This window comes from Copidosoma floridanum, unplaced genomic scaffold (assembly GCF_036245765.1).
Source record: "Copidosoma floridanum isolate Cflo_tuat_1 unplaced genomic scaffold, Cflo_Japanese_pri ptg000009l, whole genome shotgun sequence".
Classification (NCBI taxonomy): domain Eukaryota; kingdom Metazoa; phylum Arthropoda; class Insecta; order Hymenoptera; family Encyrtidae; genus Copidosoma; species Copidosoma floridanum.
Window position 1 is genome coordinate 10,354,098 of NW_028321886.1, and position 16,020 is coordinate 10,370,117.

General features: G+C 39.7%; 1 protein-coding gene across 1 annotated transcript in view; it reads right to left on the minus strand.

Annotated features, from left to right (window-relative positions):
* Window positions 1-14,942, minus strand: part of LOC106637998 (protein cortex) — a 52,091-nt gene extending 37,149 nt beyond the window's left edge. Inside the window, exon 1 of the mRNA XM_014350996.2 lies at window positions 14,778-14,942. Within this exon, the coding sequence (XP_014206482.2) occupies window positions 14,778-14,936 (159 nt within the window). The 5' untranslated portion in view covers window positions 14,937-14,942. The remainder of the gene's footprint in view (window positions 1-14,777) is intronic.
* Window positions 14,943-16,020: the final 1,078 nt, after the last annotated feature.

Below are 16,020 nucleotides of genomic sequence, written 5' to 3' on the forward strand. Positions count from 1 at the left end.
TGAATTCGGGTAATAAATACACGATTCAAGGATGTATTTTGGATCACGTAATCGTTACATTGCTTACTATCCGATCAGACCGGGAATAAAACTCTTAGTCATACGGATAAAAAAAAATCAAAAAAGTGCACGTATAGGTACAAGAAACCTTTTTTTTAAGGGTAAAAAACGGATTTAAACTAAAGAATATTAAAAATGTATGTAGCCGCATTTCTATTACGAATTACGTTGAGTACAGGTAATATTTCACGTATGACGAAACTTTATCGCGCACGTAAATAATTCGTTGATACTCACTACTCGTTAAAACGTTTGAACTAGGCGCGACTGGAGTATTGAATGTATTTCTTGTTGCTCGCTTTGGCGTCAGACTCGATACCTGTAAAAAAAAAAAAAAAAAAAAAAACAGCAAGGGGGAGGGAGGGGAAATTATAGAGAACCACTGACTTACGGCAAATTAAAAAGGAAAATGGCATTTCTGTTTCAGTCCGTTCGGTATAGGTATACATAATCGGTTGAACGCGAGAGAGGAGAAGGAAGAGAAGAACTCGTTTTGCCCCGCACCGCAGCCGGGACGATCGATCGCCGGGTGATGCTGCTACCATACACACCACTACACATCTCGGCCAATTTATCGTCGTCTGAAATCGCGAGTCTCCTGGAAAATTGTTGCGCGCACCTTGCGGTATTTTAATCGACACGCGATTACGAGCGAAAAACGTTTAGTTTTTCCTTCCTCTTCCTATGTGTACCTATACCTGCGAGGCCTTTGGCCCCTAACATTATTTTTCTCTTCTCCGAGCGTCTCAGCCGACTCGCCTCCGACACCCGATACGTCAGAGGGTGCGACTGTTTTTACCCAACCAGCCGAGCTTGCAAAAAACCATTTTCCTCTCCACAACCCTCGACAGCGCATAAATCCCTCGTTAGAAAATAAAAAAAGTGTTGAGAATATTGTACGAGTCCTAGGGGGTATGCAAAACAAACCAAGATTGAACAAAAAGTTCGAAACACGCGAGAGGGCTTTTCTCTTTGAATAATTTCGCACCCGTGTAGCCCCTGGGCGAGATCGGCAGAGTGCATGCATAGGGTCTTTCCTTCCTCCTCGATTTGGAACATTCAAGTACGTCAGCTGCTCGCGCCGGGGGATGGTCAGGAAAAAATAAAAAATAAAAAAAATAAAACGGAGAGGACGGAACAACAACAAAAAGTAAAAAGGAAAGAGCACAGGGAGAGAGACGGAGAATGATCGCGTGGGCAATGGCGCTAAATCATGCGGTGCAAACTACTTGGCTCGCACGAAAACGCAAATTACGAAGCTCCGCGTCCTCTATTTTCTTTCTGCACCACCACCGTCCGATTCCCAACCGCTTCAACTTCAGCCCGCGACTTCCTCCCTCCCCCCCCCTGACTTGCGACCAAGAAGGGCTCGTGCGTGTGGACGCCGAAAGGCTCACCGCTGCGAACGCCAGCGCGTTTACCAACTTGCCAACTTGGTATGCCTCCTCCTCTTCCTTTGCATTATACGTCTAATGTACGGAAAAACACAGGCCATCAGCTAGCCACCACCCCGCGTGTGCCCGTCATTTGCGGACGCGTTCCCCTCAGAAATCGTACGATTATCTCGATGCGCATCTATAAATTACCTTGTGGTTTCAAACACTCTGTTCTTAAATATCATGGTTACAGGCAATATGACGTGCAATGCAGTAGGTATACGATGGTACACGCTGCATCATATAACATATCGGGATGCACAGAGCATATAGAGTCCGTTTTTTATGCAACAGAGCTTCATGGAAAAATGAAAAATAATTGTGACTCATCATTATTGTTGGTGGGTTATTTGTTTTACCTTCGCACTTTTGGGCAGCATTACATGAAGGTGAAACGGGCAGAGTAACCGTAAAATTAAAAATTCTACTTTGGGTAGCCTTAAAATAAGACCAGGTACCCTTCTAATTTACTAAATTAAAAGGGTATCAGTTTTAATTTAGTAAATTATAAGGGTACCTGGTCTTATTTTAACTCGATTTTAAGGCTACCCAAAGTAGAATTTTTAATTTTACGGTTACTCTGCCAGAATTTGTCTGCTAGTTTCAGCTTCATCAGCATTACCTGTAACTATCAATGCTGCAGTCTTGAAAATAGTACCTTGATTCATTCTCATGCACTATTAATTTTTTAGCGTTCTCTCGACATTTTTTCTAAATCAACAATACAATAGATACGCAATCAAACAAAAAAAAAGTGTTTTTTTCCCCTCGAAACAAGAAATTGATTATTGATGGTAAATTTACTACACATTGTCTTAGAGGAAAAAAAAAAAAAAAAAAAAAAAAAAAAAAAAAAAAAATGTAGCCAAACATAAATATGGTCAATATGTTTCTCATGAAAAAGTGTGAAGCCCTATTAATAATAAAGAAGCAGTTCGCGCAGGTAATTCCAACAAACGAATTGGACCTCCACTACTTGGTAATTGACGGCGCGGAGCGACTCGACCCATATCAGCACCGAACACACAGCCTAGACCGCACGAGCGCGGCAGCCGAGGGCTGTAAATTTCAAAAGCGATTTCATGGGTACGGCTCTTGCAACCAGCCAAAGTTTAAAAGTCTCGGAGAGGAAAAAAAAAAAAAAAATTATCGAGCTACATGGTGATAAGGAGCCACGCCGGCAGGAGCGGTGATAAATTATTAATCCGCAAGCATTAAGAGGTTCGCGAGAGGCCAAAATCCGCCTCGACGCAAAGCGGGCGATACCCATGAACATTCGCATCATCAGGTGGTGTATGGGTATTAATGCAACTGGCATGAAATGGAGTAGGCCTGGCGCTTTTCCCGTTCGTAACACACACCAGCAGCAGCAAGCCAGTAGAGGCTCCTTTTTCCGTTTCACGACTGCTCTCTCGGCAGGTGTTCCCTCTCTCTCTCTCTCTCTCTGCCGCGGCTGCCTAGTCAAGCTCTCGCGACCCCCCGAGGGCGCATAACCATCGGAGGCATGTCCGGTCGCTTGTGATCTACAGCTACCATACGCGGACTTTCGTGATAATTGCCCATATACTCGAGCGGACTCGCCCCGGTATACGGCTATAAATATAATGTATGTCGTGGTTGGCCTACCTTCCATGCCTCGCATGCTATACATGCCACGGACGCCACGAATCATCCGAGGGAACGATAAGTACTCGTGTTTACATGTGTAAAAGTGTGGCTCTTGCTGCTTATCATCCCGCTGCACGGGCAAAATTGTTTCGAGGATTTTTATTGTGCCGTCAGTGTGTGCTGTTGGAACACCGTGACAACAATAACTTTCACCCCACTTGCTTTTACTTGTGTTTTTACACCCCTTACGCTTTTAACTCGCTATCGTTTTTGCCGTAACGCTATACGGAAACTTTTTAATTCTCACGTAAAAAAAACTCACAGTAGTAGTATCAATTTTTTTTTTTTTTTCATTTCTAATAATTACCATTTCCCCCTCTAACTTGCTCTACATTTATTCGCATTTATTTTAACTCTGAGATTGCTAGCAGTGCCCTACTGATTATCAGATTCAGATTGGATAACTTGAGATATTATACATATATAATAACTTATATTTATAAGTTAGGAATGTTATAAGTTGTTGAGCACATAGATTTTTCGCTTCTTTGCGAGTCTACGGTTGATTGTCATTTTCTCGTGAATTTAGCAGTTCAGGCATACGTGAATTGTCACACAGCAACGTGGCGCTATTTTTTTTTTTTTTTTCCACATATTCCGCGCAAACCTCTCGCGTCTCTGCTCGCTAATCTTCTCCTTCCTCCCTGTTTTTATATTCTTACCCCCGCGTGGTACGTATACTCGTATAAAGTATATGCACGTCTGCCTGTGTGTAATTTCCTACACGTGCAAGGAGCAAGCTCGTATAAGATGCCCTATTAAGGCAACCGCCATTAAGCCAGCCTCTTTTGCCCATTACCGCACACACAAACTTTCTACCATCGGCATTTCGATATTGATAATTACGATTTTAATCTACCCTCCCTCCCAATTACTGTATCTTATACTGGCCATTTGCCTGCCGCGCGGTTAGATCGGCAGCAGCAGCTTGACTCTCTCCTCCTTCTGTACTGCAATGTACACTTATGTACTCTCTTACTTACCAACCAACCAACATATTATACCCACTCCATTTTTGTTAGATCAAAGAGTGAAATAAGTATTGAAAATTTCCCTTGATTGCACAGTTTATTTTTTTCGAGATTTTTCACATTTAATCCTAAATATATCTCAATATAATATACAATTGATAAATATAATTATGTATTTCTTTTACACTGTGTGACTTATTGCAAATTTTAGTTAAAAAAAAAAAAAAAAAAAAAAAAAGTGTCTGACAAAAGTGATAAATTGTTTTCAAATACCGCAAGAAACGAAAGTTAACATCAAGATTTGGAATAAACGAAAAATATTGTTTCGTTTTCGACAGTATTCTTCTTTGTGGATTCAACGTTGCTCCCAAGTTTTTGCGTTTTTGTACAGTGACACTTCATGCATAACTCTGAGAAAAGGAGGGATGGAGTGAAAAGAGGTAGATTTTTCTACAGTTACAATGTTTTTCGGATCATTGTGAAGAAAAAAAAAAAAAGAAATATGAAAAATACAATGCAAAACAAATCTCTCGATATTGGTGTGCTTAACAACACGACAACTCAGTGGATACACATCGCTGAGAGACCTTGTGTAAATCAAGCTCGTTTTGCAGTTCAACGACTGCAAAAATAAAAACAAGTAAAAGAGAGAGAGAGAGAGAGAAAAAAAAACGTCGCCTTACTTGCAATCGAGTTGCCATTGAATCACTAGAGCCGAGTAGAAGGGGAAACATTCCGAACCAAAAAACATCAGAGGGTCTCCTTATCATTATAAAAGAGGGAGTAGATTAAACTCGAGGTTTCATCCGATTCGTTGAAATTAGTTGAAAAATGTTGGTTAGCAATGCACCCCCCTAGTTTGCCTTTATGTCATGTAGACTATGAATGAGAACAAAAATCGAGGTATCAATGGTGTGCCGACTAAGACTTTTGGAAAAATCAGCTTGTAAAATCTATTATACCATACAAAGCCAAGCCAAACATGGTTATATCAATCAATATATATTGGCTTGCCAAAATAGGCGGGTAATTAAATAAGAATCGAAAAATTGGCTGTTTGCAGGTGAAGCAAGCGATTCCCTCCCTCGTGCTCATTTAAAAGATATACGGAAGTGTATGGAACCTAACCCCCTTTGTAGAAGCCGAGAAGCAGTAAAACCGAGGTAAAACTGCAACCAACAACGAGCACGCAGCAGAATAACAGCAGCAAATGCGGGGGTTAACGATTATTCTGCAGGTATACACGTGTACAATATACCTATATATACAACTGGATGCGGTAACGCGCTCTTGGGAGGAGGACAATAGCGAATCACCGAATGGGGAGAAACCGAGAGCTGCTGCTCTTTTTTCTCCTCCGCGTACGTGTACCTATATTGGGTGTAATCCTTCTACGTTCATTAACCGTGTATCGGCTGACACGCGCGATTCTGTCTTTTTCTCTAATAATATAATACACATCCGTGTGCGGATGCAAACGCGACCTTGTATTGTTATACGTGTGCGCGCGGTCAACCCGTGCTTATATTGTACTTTAAGCGAACCGCTCACATTGTTTCTGGCCTTTTATACCTGCGATCTCTTTACCTTATTTCTGGGGGGCTGGGTTAGACAAACAAAAAAAAAAAAAAAAAAAAAAAAAACCAACCAACATACGCTTATCTCTGCATATAATATGGTAATTATGCCTATTTTGGAAAAATCAGTTGCTAATTAACCGAGTGAATTATCATTGCGTTGTTATCCTCCAAATTTTTGAAATACTCCAAAAAAAACTCAAATATACACAGAGAGAAAAATATTATAAAAATTACTGTGCTAGAATGCGAGAATGGTAATCTGGTACTGTTCGGTCGTCTAGAGACTTTTTACTATTGAAACAATAATTTTTAGTGTTTAGAACAGCAATTTTTGTTTTAAGTACTTATAGTGATTTTTACTGTTTGTACAATAGAAATTACTGTCCGGAATGGTAAAAATTAGGTTGGCCAAAGTAAAAAGTCCCTAGACGGCGGAATGACACCAGATTACCATTCTAGCACAGTAACTTTTATTATATTCTTCTCTCAGTGTAAAAACTATATGAACGACGATTAATACGCAAGATAATGATAGTATGCGATATACTTTTATTTGTCAAATGCATCAGAAGTTGTTTTGAAATTCAGCTCGACACGTAAACAAGTACCAACCTTAAGAACTAATTGTGATAAAATAATTTTTAATAAAGCTAATGACAACGCGTTCGCTTATGTTGTGGTCCAGTGGTCACAATATTCATGAGATTCTAGGAAGATTAAAATAATGAAAAATATTTTCAATTTAATTATTATATCTACAAGACAAACACCATTATCGATAATAAATAACTAATTAAAGGATCGAGTTGATTTTTTTTTTTTTTTTTTTTTTTCATAATAATTACATTTGAATAACAATAATTACATTTAGTCACATCTTGTCACCTAACCATGCACAAAAAAAAGTTCTACAGCCAAGAATCAAAGCCGTTGTTTTGCTTTTGTTTCACGTGTACTGGAGTATAAAATGATATCAATATCATTAATATTGTAATTTGAACCAGTTAAAGTACAAAATTGTTATACAAGCATATAACAAAGCCGCGATGAAGGGTCGAAAATGTACATAACACGCACATGTTATGCCGTTGTCCACATGTACTTATACCGTATAAAACGGGATTAAATATGGTGATAATTTTTATTTTGGCAAACTTGGTAGTACCGAAAAGAAAAAGCGAGATGGATGACGATCCGATCGCAGCTACAATCACAAGCGAGAAAATTGCCGGAGGACACCAGGAGGAGTAAATTATAAATAATTGTCAAGCTTGTTATTCAAATAATCCGTCAGCGAGCCCTCACAGCGCCGTGTCATCATAAATAAACCATCATTGCTTTGAATAGGAATCGCCGAGATAAACGCCAAAAGGAACGGGAGCTGGAGAGAGAGAGAGAGGAAATAAAAAGCGACGACGAGAATGGACCAGCAAACGATAATCCAGCGCATCGTATACATACACAAGGCTCGCTCGATTATGCAGCCCTAACGAATCCACGTGTTGGGATTTACACGGGACGTTCGTGACAGTTCTTAGAATACGATCAAAGATTATTTATCATTCAACCCCCCACCCCCACCCGAGGGACCATCATTAACTCACGCAGCAGCACCTGGAATGCTACCAAACTTTTGATGACAGGTGGCGGGGTATGGAATCGTTTGCTCTTTTCTCGGGGACCGAAGACGCCGAGTTATCTCCTTTGCGCGGGCATATATATATACTTTACCTACTCAGCGAGTTGCCGTTAAGACCCCTTTTTACCAGCATATGAGCAATGAGGGAGGAAAAGGGGTGCTGGCGGCAGTAGCAATGGCTAACACTTGCAGCATTATAATTTTTTTTTTTTTTTTCTACGTTTCATGCCACAAGTACTTTTTTTGCTACTTTTTTTTTTTTTCTTTGTTAACGTATAAATGATCAAATAAATTTAACAAAATAATTTAACTAAAAAAATAATTTTCGACGTTACTATTAAATTAGTTATATAAAAAAGAAAATGAGGTAAATTTTGTTTCATGTGTTAAAACTTAAATAGTTATACTTTTCAGTTGGTTTTTAGCGGGTAGTAACATTATTGTGCAATTTGTTTTTCAAGTTCAACATTTTTTACTACTCATGCACAGATAAGAGAGAGAGAGAGAAAGAGAGAGAGATTGTAAAGGGGAAAGGGTTGTTTTATTCATGATGGCAAAGACCAACGGTGCCCGACTGTACAGCTACCCGTAAGTGCGCAAATATAAATAGTAATGTAAGGTAAAAATACACGAGAGATAAGGGGATGGATAGCGCAGGCAAATAAATCATGATAGTGATAAACAAAATAAAAAAGCAAAGAGGAGAGGGAGAGAATCTGCAAAAACGCGGCTCGGCATCTCGTCTATCATTTTTGTTTTTGCTCGGTCTGATAGCCCTGCCTGCAGCAGCTTAGAGATTCGGATCGATATCCCCTTTCAGGGCGATAGGCTGCGACCATACGCGTGCACGCACGCACAGAGGAGCTCAACCCTTCCGCATTTCTTTCTCCCTGCCACGTCTCTCTCTCTCTCTCTCGGTTCATGATTGAATTTGCCTCCATCACACGCGTACGAAGCAAGAAAGGGACGCCCTGCATCTAATGCGAACGAGATAACGGGGAAGGAGATCGAGGGCTAGTAAAGTATACAATCTTTAGCTATGTATACTTTCTTATGCGTCTATCGTGATTATAATATTATGTCCAATGCTGCCCCGCCACTACACCGCACACACGCGGGGGACCTTTCTTTCTTTTTCCTCGCTTTTGCCAAGCTCGTGCGAACTCTTGAACCATCTTTCTTCTTCTTCTTCTTTTGTCCCGGTCTACTTATGTTGATAACTGATATTCAATCCCGAATTTTACCGGACTCACTTGCATTTGGAAATAAATAAATAAATGAATATCGAAATAGTACGACATTGATCTCACCACAAAATCTCTTGATGCAGAGGGAAAAGAACAATATTGCAAGGCTAAACTTGATTTTTCCGCTGTCCATGGTTACAATTCATTGTGAACCTGGTAAACCTAAGCGATCCGGAACGCGTCCACAGTCCTATCGTGCATTTGAAGAACAATTGTGCAGGGAGAAGTGCAAGCGTGTGAGTAAAGGGGGGGGGGGGAGAAAAAAAATATAAACCCCTTTGTGTCTGTCGTACAAGATGATTCCTCGTTGTTCGTTGTGCAAATAATTAATAAAAATCTGAAGGTGCACGCGATCGTCATTTTTTTGCGGCAATTCATTTTTTTTTTTTTTTTTAACTAATCCAAGAGCACCCATGGTTTTGCATAAAAGCGTGTAGTCCAAGAGTTAACGGGGGATCAGAGATGACGTAACATTGTAATGTGGAGAGAAAAAAAAAAAAAAAAAAAAAAAAAAAAAAAAAAAAAAACAGTGCAAAGACTGGATTTAGTAGCAGCTGCCAGTCGCAAGCGCGGTAGAGACGGCACATAATTCCGTATACATGTGCATCAATAGGTACGACGATCTTTCAACTCCGAGGGCTCCGAGCATCCCTTCGGCGTTTCCCATAGGCTCTTAGCTCGGAGAAGGTTGGCCTCCGTCTCCACCCCTTGCCCGGCTGGTGCGAGAGAATATAAGAGAGGCGGTGCCAAGAACCAAAGGAAGCCGCTAGCAATATATATATTACTTTCCTTTTTTTCGTATCACCAGTGCAATAGACATTGGATCCATGATCGGTGGCAACAAAGTGCGGACCATATAAATATATCCCCCTTTTCCAGGTACTGCTGCTGCAGCTTGATCGACTTGTTCATCGCGCGTCCTCCTCGAAGAAATCATCATCATCCTCGCCATCATTGGAGATGTAGCAAATAAAAGAGAGAGTAGGGGAAGCTAGGGAGGAGATATCAGACTCTCCCCCTGCCTTTTCACCCCTTGCCCCAATAGCTGGCTTATTTCATCCCTGCGTGGTTTATTCCGTAGGGTTATCCCCTCGATGACGAAAGCTCATTTTTACCGAGCGGCGGACGCATGCGTACCACCACCTCTCCCCCCCCTCCTCTGGGGTGTATTGTTGACGACGTACGCTGCCGGGCGGCTCTCTACGCGCTGCACACGCCTTACCCCCCACGATGCATGCGGCGTCCACCAGTGCGTTTCTGCAATGAAATTGCGCGAGGATGGCTCGAAACGCCAGAAAGTTGAGCGGCAAGCTCGTACGGCACGTGTGTAAGTACCGATTTATCTTTGGCGAGGGAAGATTTCGCCGAAAAGAGTGAATGGCTCGGTGGTGGTGCTCTATTTCCCCGATTCTATATGCGGGGAAAAAAAAAAAAAAAATGTGCACGAAACGTGGGAGGTCGCCATTTTTGTTTTTCGCTCTCCGGCGCAATTGTTGGGTTTTTCCTACACCCCCGTTGACCGCACCACCGCCGCCGAAGGGAGACTGCGATCCTCGAGATGATAAGTCGCGCGAACTAGTGCCGCGGGAGCTTTCAAAGGGCGCCGGCGTCGACGGCTTGGCTCCTCGCCACTGACGGGAGGAGAAGGTCGGGGACGGGCCACGAGGTCAATTGGTATACATATCCACCACCGACTTGCCTTTGGCTTGAATAGCTTTTCTTGCCACGACGACGGCTGAATCCGTGAAAAATCGTGCGCGCGCGCTCGCGACCCCGCACACATCCTTATCTACGACACGTGTGCGCGCGTGAGTATGCGAGTTTGTTATTGTTGCGGCGGAATCTGCGGATGAGAGGAACCACCGGCGGAAAAACAAAGAGGGAGGAATACCGCACCACGCTCGCGTTTATTGTGCACCCAGTACGTTTATTATTATTATTTTTATTTTTATTACAAATTCAGCGTTTCTTTGGCTGAAACACCAGCCTCCTCTATACATACAATATCACATTAAAAAAGATTTGGACTTTTTTTTTTTTTTTTTTTTTTTTTACGCTCAAACTTGTAGGATCAATGTCAATTCGATAACATACGTGTTAATATTTTGAGTTAATAAGTTAGATACATGATACAATAGTATAAAATTCAAGCGTGAAACAATATAACGACACATTATAATATATGATGTTAGTTGCGCAAACTCCTTCAAGCGTAGGGGGAAGCGACACATATAACAGGAATGGGGCTATAGTATATACCTATACATACACAGCAAATAACTATAAAAAAAATTTATGTAAAATTTTGTACCAATTTACGAAGGAACTTTTGATTGGCCTCAACTTCTTCTAAAAGACGTTTACATTGCGTGCACACACGCAAACACGTAACATTTGACTGCCAGTAAGCAAATTCCGCGGAATGTCTACTTTTGTACTTATACATGATATTATGATTATATCCAAAATCGCAAATAACATTTTGGTTAATGGAAACAAATTCCAAAGTCTATAAAACTTTGTGCGTTTGTGTAACAAAGTCGTAAAAGTACATGTGAGATTTAATTGACGCGCATTACGCGTCTATATATATTATACTCTCAACGAGAGCCCATTGACGGGCAATATGGCCCACCCGTAATACGTATATGTATGTAATATGCACGGGGAAAGTGGTGTCGTATTAGCTGTTTGGCAAAACTTACGTCTTGTACCTTGATGTTTTTACATGAAATGGTCTTTTGAATCATCATTTTCAACGCAATTTAAATAATTAGAAGAAAAAAAAATACTCTCATAATATTATTAATGAAATCGTTGTGAGGATTACTAAAAATAATAACATACGATTGTTTTTTTCATTTTGCAGATGATTATTCGGAGGGGAAAAAAGATTATCGGAAAACTAAAATTCAATACAAGTAAGTAAACACAAAAGTACAAACAAATATAGATAAATACCAACGGTGGTTTGGGCCTTAGTGGTCCTGTGGTTGCTACGTTAAAATCCTACTGGCCTGCTAAGTCCCAAGTTACTTTTGGTTTTGGCGACGCCAGAATTTTTTAAGGGAAAAAAAAAAACAAAAAAAATAAAAGGTAAAAGCAGTACCAGATGAATTTTTATTGATGATTATACAGATAAAATATTCTTGTGATGGGTTTCTAGGTAGGTGATGTGTAAGCATGACGTGGTAATTCTGTAGAAAATGTAGATGTACTCGTACAATTGTTAAACAACATTTTCAAAATCTACTAGTTAATTGTCATTGTTAACTTACGTAGGTTCATTTTCAATAACGTAAAAGTTGGTTTTCTCTCTCGGTACTTGTAAAATATATATATATATACATATCACTCGTAAAACAATAAACTAAGCAACTGGTAGAGCACAAGAGAGAGAGAGAGAGAGAGAGAGAGAGAGAGGAGTATCATTCCGATGCTTTGTACACACAATACCTATTTCACTGATGATTACTCAGCTCGATTCAGCAGCGAGGTATACCCAGCAGGAAAATTCTATCGAATTAATTATATCTCTTAATGGCGTTCAGCTGTAGGTAGGTACAGCGGCGAAGCGGCGAAGGATGCTCGAGCTGACAGCTCGTTATAATTACGCGAGTATAAGGGCAAACAAATAACACTCTCTCGCGTAGAGAAAAAAAAAGAGAGAGAGAGAGAAAAGCCTACAGCTGCAGTCGGTACTCGGTAGTGGCTAATAGCTTCGTATACCTACTAGTGCTAAAATATATGTGTACAGTTCGCTATCTCGCGATTGCCATTACTTTGCTAACATTGTCCTGCCTGCACTGTCACTTATGCCGGAACCAAACGAATTTATTAATATATATTCCTCGGGAGAGCGTATAACTATATTATATACAACATACATACATATGTACGCTTGTATACGGGAATAATATAATAATATTTCGCAATTCGCGTGAAGCTTACGAATAAAATGATGCGTATTTCTTTTTACATCTGGATTTCGTACAATAATAATAATAACAACTTGTACCTAGACAGTAAATTTATTTACGTGAATGTGGGAATTACGTATCTATACCCATTAAACTTTACTATTATTATATTATATATATGTACAAGTAATTTTGACACATGATTGTTTAACAACAGTAAAGCTGTGTATACATCGCCTACCTCTTTCTTGCGGCCAGTGCACGTGTGTACTTTAGCATCATACATACATATGTATTTACCGACTGTTAATTTTACTACGGGTTATTATTATTATTATTATTATTTTTTTTTTTTTAAGGTATGTAGCTATATCTTACTTGAGATGTCCACACAACTGAATATATTTTCCATTTCGATATACATTTTAATGTACTTTGTGCCCTCTTTGCTCGTTCGCTGTCATACGATCCAACTGATTTAATCGCCAATACATATCGCGAGGGCAAAAAAAAATAAAATTCCTTCACCCCACAGTCTAACTGTCTTTCGGAGAATTTCGGTAATAAATAATTAGCGCGTCTGAAATTAATAACATGACCCCAACTTCGAGATGGCGTTTCTTAATTAAAATTATTGTTCGCTCATTCATATATGAGTAGGAATGATAAAAACTTGTTCTTGCTGCTGCTCGTATAAATATATATATATATGTATATATATATATGTACGGTATGCACATAAAAGTCTCGTCGTCGAGGTAACAGTTACGCGCGGCAGCAAACCACACCATCCAATATCTTCATTGGAGCAGCGAGTAGTCGTTAATTCTGCTTGTGAGCGCGAGCCCTCTCGAAAAGGGACGAAAACAACAAAGACTGCTGCTGTAGGTACCCGTATAATCTCGAGAAGAGCTTGCAATGCCCGAAAGTTGAGCGTTCATTTGCCGCTCTTGATGCAAGAAGCTGTACTTATACTTATGTGCTTGGTGGGTAAATAACAGTGCAATGCGTGAAACGACAGAGAAATTGCTAGTTGCGTTGTACTTACAACTCTTACCTTGGGAGCCGCCTCGGAGACGCGATAATATTTCATTCGTGAGAGAGTATCGTTTAACCAAGCATGATTTGTTATACCAGCAGACGCATGCCGCCACCATGTTTATCTTACCTACTTGCCTGCATTCGATGATGTGCTACTATACTGCCACTGACGTTGTGCGATACAACATGCAGGGCTACTTTATGTTGTTGGTAGTGCTACTATACTTGTTCATTAAAAATTCAAAGACAAAAACAAACGTCACGTGTAACAATTTCTTTAAAAATTTAGGACGGATTAGTAAACGGAGAAACTCTATTTTTTTTTTTTTTTTTTTTTTTTGAAAGCTTCAAATTATTTACAATCTTGCGGAAATTAGGGTTTGTTAGTATAACCCATTTTGTGTACTTACCTATGGAGCACATATTATATTCAAGGAACAGTAGCTCTTATATGATGACTGTTATCGATGTTCGGTCGCAGAATCAATAAGAATTATTAAAACACTGTTTCTAGCAGAAAGAAGCTCCATGCACTTTTCGAAGATTAAATTAAAGTGGTAGATCAAAATTTTACCTCTCTGGGAGCTCAAATAAAACCTTGCTTCAAGTGTTTTCGACTTTGACTTTTCAAGTCAATTTTTGGAAGCTTTATCCAAATCATGCTATTTGTATGATCAAATTGTTATTTTTGAGAAAAAAAAAAATTAATTAAAACAATGCTTTGATTTCATGTTTAATTTAAAATAAAAGTGGATGGGGAAAAAAGCGCACCAGACAAAAAAGTAAAAAAGTTGCAATTGAAGCACAATTATCAATGAACAAAATAAAAAAGGAAGACAAAAAGAGAAGAAAGCTCGTTGTGGCAGAAATGGGGTTTCTATGCGGCATTTGCCTTGACATTAAACCACGCAATGCCCTTGGAAATCCCAAAAATGTCCAACACAACAACGACCGAGATACACACCTAATATTATATTTATTTATGGCAGGTGGAGCAGTCAAAGCAGCAAAATACCATTATCTGTATGTATTTACCTAAGATTTGAACTACCTCAATTCACTAATTGTACGATGAACTTATTGAATCAGTGCCTGTATAATAAATACTACCCTAATAAGTAAAAAACCATGGGGTCAGCACAATAAGTGTTTATTTTCTGTAAAGTTATTCAACACATATGTATGAGAAAACACAGGAATGACTCAACAACTTACCAAATTGACAAATTGACCAAGATTGAACACGTGCCGGTTGATCAAGCCGGTGCTTCTAGGTGTGGTGTTTACATTGTCCCTGTTGTCGTTGCCACTGCCTGCAGCTGCTGGTGCATCAATGCCACCACTGTACCATCCCATCCGCATATTCATTGCCATTGTGTATATATAAGTCAAGTTTCAGTCATTGAATCCGAACACGTAGGTATAATTACTTACGCTATAACCCTCTCATAAACGGACTAATCACGACACGCTTTATAAACAACAGTAGATATCCCACAAACCGCTCTGATTTTAATCACTATAGTCAATATGCAATTGATACAGTACATAAGTATGTAATCTAAGAGCTATCACAAACTTTATAACAAGAGATATCACATTTTGCTATGATAATACTTGAAAAAAATTGTTTACACGTTCTTCTAATTGTAAAAATTCTATATTATCTTCCTTTACTTAGTTCACGTGAATTTAATAATGTAATCATTTACAAGAGTGTAGGATGGTCGATGGTGTATAGGTTATGTTACCTTATGTAAACACTCACAACACACTGTTATTCAACAATGTGCTCATTCTATTCACACAATAACGACACAGATAAATAGACAAATTGTTTTTAAACAGTTGTAACGGACGAGCAACAGATAACACGAGAAAATGACACCAACGGAATCGGTCGGCGAGCGCGGCAACTGCGGCGACCGCGTCAAGAACACTATACCTATACTTGAGCTTTCACTAAGGCTGCGTATACATGGAATCTTGAACTTCCAGGACTAGCCCATATGCCCGTGTAAGTACGAGAAAGAGAGTAATAGGTATGTTATTGCTGCTTCTCAAGTTCTCACGTTCTCACTCGCACTCACACGGGCAAATATGTGGCTGGTCCTTCCTGGAAGTTCAAGACTCCGTACCTATGCAGTACTTATCCAAAATTGTTGATCTTGTAAAGATCAATGTTGCTTTGTTTCCAAACAATGGCAATGGAAAACAAATTTCTCCCTCTTCGTGGCATCTTAGGGTATTTGTATGTAACCGGCTAGGCAGCCTTACAAGTAAACAAACCCACGGCCTTCGATAGTACCTACCTATACCCTACCATGATAAAATGCGTCTAGTGTGTCACACATTTAGGCTGCGTTTAGATGGAGTCTGAGGGAGTCTCAGACTGGAATTGAAACTCATATGAGAGAGGTTGACCACATTCTAACCTCTCTCTCACTCTTATAAGCTT